Consider the following 1,381-nt stretch of genomic DNA (forward strand, 5'->3'; position numbering starts at 1 on the left):
TAAATAAATAAATAAATAAATAAATAAATAAATAAATAAATAAATAAAATCTCATGTTAAGCTTTGGTCAAAGCTTCAAAAATCCGCTGCAGAGGGACCAAAGAGCCACATGTGGCCCCAGAGCCGCAGGTTGCAGACCCCTGGTTTAGACTCACAGACAGGCTCGGAGTCTTTAGATCTGAAAATAAACATTTAACTTAGAACTTAATCAGTTTTCTGCGTAGTACTCAGGCTTCCAATTTGAGCAATTCCTTACACTATTATGAGAGAAAACACCAGTTTTTCTAAGTCAGACTWAATAAGCTGATTTTGTGCTTCATTTTGTCTCTGTGATGGACCAAAAACACCTGCAGGCTCATTGTACAAAACACAGTGAAGCCCAGAGGAATGCTCGTCGTATTAGGAACAAGACAAAATAACCTTTTATGTTGACGCAAAAGTAAATAAATCAATACACTGAAGAAATGAGGATGAGTCAGAGCGTCCTCAGTGACAAACTGTGGCAGACTCAATGTTGTACCTGAAATAGTACTTTTAGAGACAGGCTGACTGAAAAAAATGACAGTATTGGCAAAGTATTCTGTCATTTAGCTGTTCAGCAAATTGCAGGTCTTTCAGCTCAGTCATTGTAAAACTACAAGAAGTGAAAATAGTGTTCTTTTCTGGTGTGTGGAGMGGTTTTCTGTGAATGATGTATGATGAACATGAAGAGGTTGGTTTCTTTCAAACCCCAAAACAGAATTTTAATTTGAATGTAATAGCTACAGCTGTTATTATGCCACAAAAAATAACAATTTGCCAGTGCAGTCGTCTCTTATGGCGGTAAAGCTTCACACACGGTCTTACCAACACATGTGGGGCCGGCTGCGCTCCACACCTTGTTGTATTGGCAGACTGCTGTCTTCTGGCCCTTCAGGGTGTAGCCAGGGGAGCAGAAGAAGTCGCAGCGACTGTTGAAGTAGGAGCCATCTGTACACTTGTATCCACCATTAATGGGCATGTCGAGTTTTGGGCAGCGGATCTCTGTCAGTACAAAGAGCTCAGACTTAATGCTTTAAGAAACTCTAACAGTTCATATACTAATATTTTTGAAAATATGTTTTTAATCATAATGTCTGTTTAATAGATGTCTTGGTAGTTCAACTCTTGTCATGTTTCCACCCCTTGTTTCTTTTTTTTTTTACTCTGAAAATACCAAACTTGCTTCTGTTGTTTTGTTACCTCCGCCAAGGGCGAGGTAATGTTTTCGGTTGCGTCTGTCTGTCTATTTGTCGGTCTTTCTGTCGTTTTGTCGTTCTGTCTTTGGACAACATTACTCCAAAACTCGTGGACGTCTTGTCATGACATTTTTACCACATGTGGGTACTGGGCCAAGGAACAC

At 39.7% G+C, this 1,381-nt stretch overlaps 1 protein-coding gene across 1 annotated transcript in view; it reads right to left on the bottom strand.

Annotated features, from left to right (window-relative positions):
• Positions 1-1,381, bottom strand: part of srpx (sushi-repeat containing protein X-linked) — a gene marked incomplete at its 3' end in the record, with an annotated part of 21,540 nt that overhangs the window by 6,635 nt on the left and 13,524 nt on the right. Inside the window, 1 exon segment of the mRNA XM_014017540.1 lies at positions 847-1,023. Coding sequence (XP_013872994.1) covers positions 847-1,023 — 177 coding nt within the window.

This window comes from Austrofundulus limnaeus, unplaced genomic scaffold (genome assembly GCF_001266775.1).
Source record: "Austrofundulus limnaeus strain Quisiro unplaced genomic scaffold, Austrofundulus_limnaeus-1.0 Scaffold171, whole genome shotgun sequence".
Taxonomy (NCBI): Eukaryota; Metazoa; Chordata; class Actinopteri; order Cyprinodontiformes; family Rivulidae; genus Austrofundulus; species Austrofundulus limnaeus.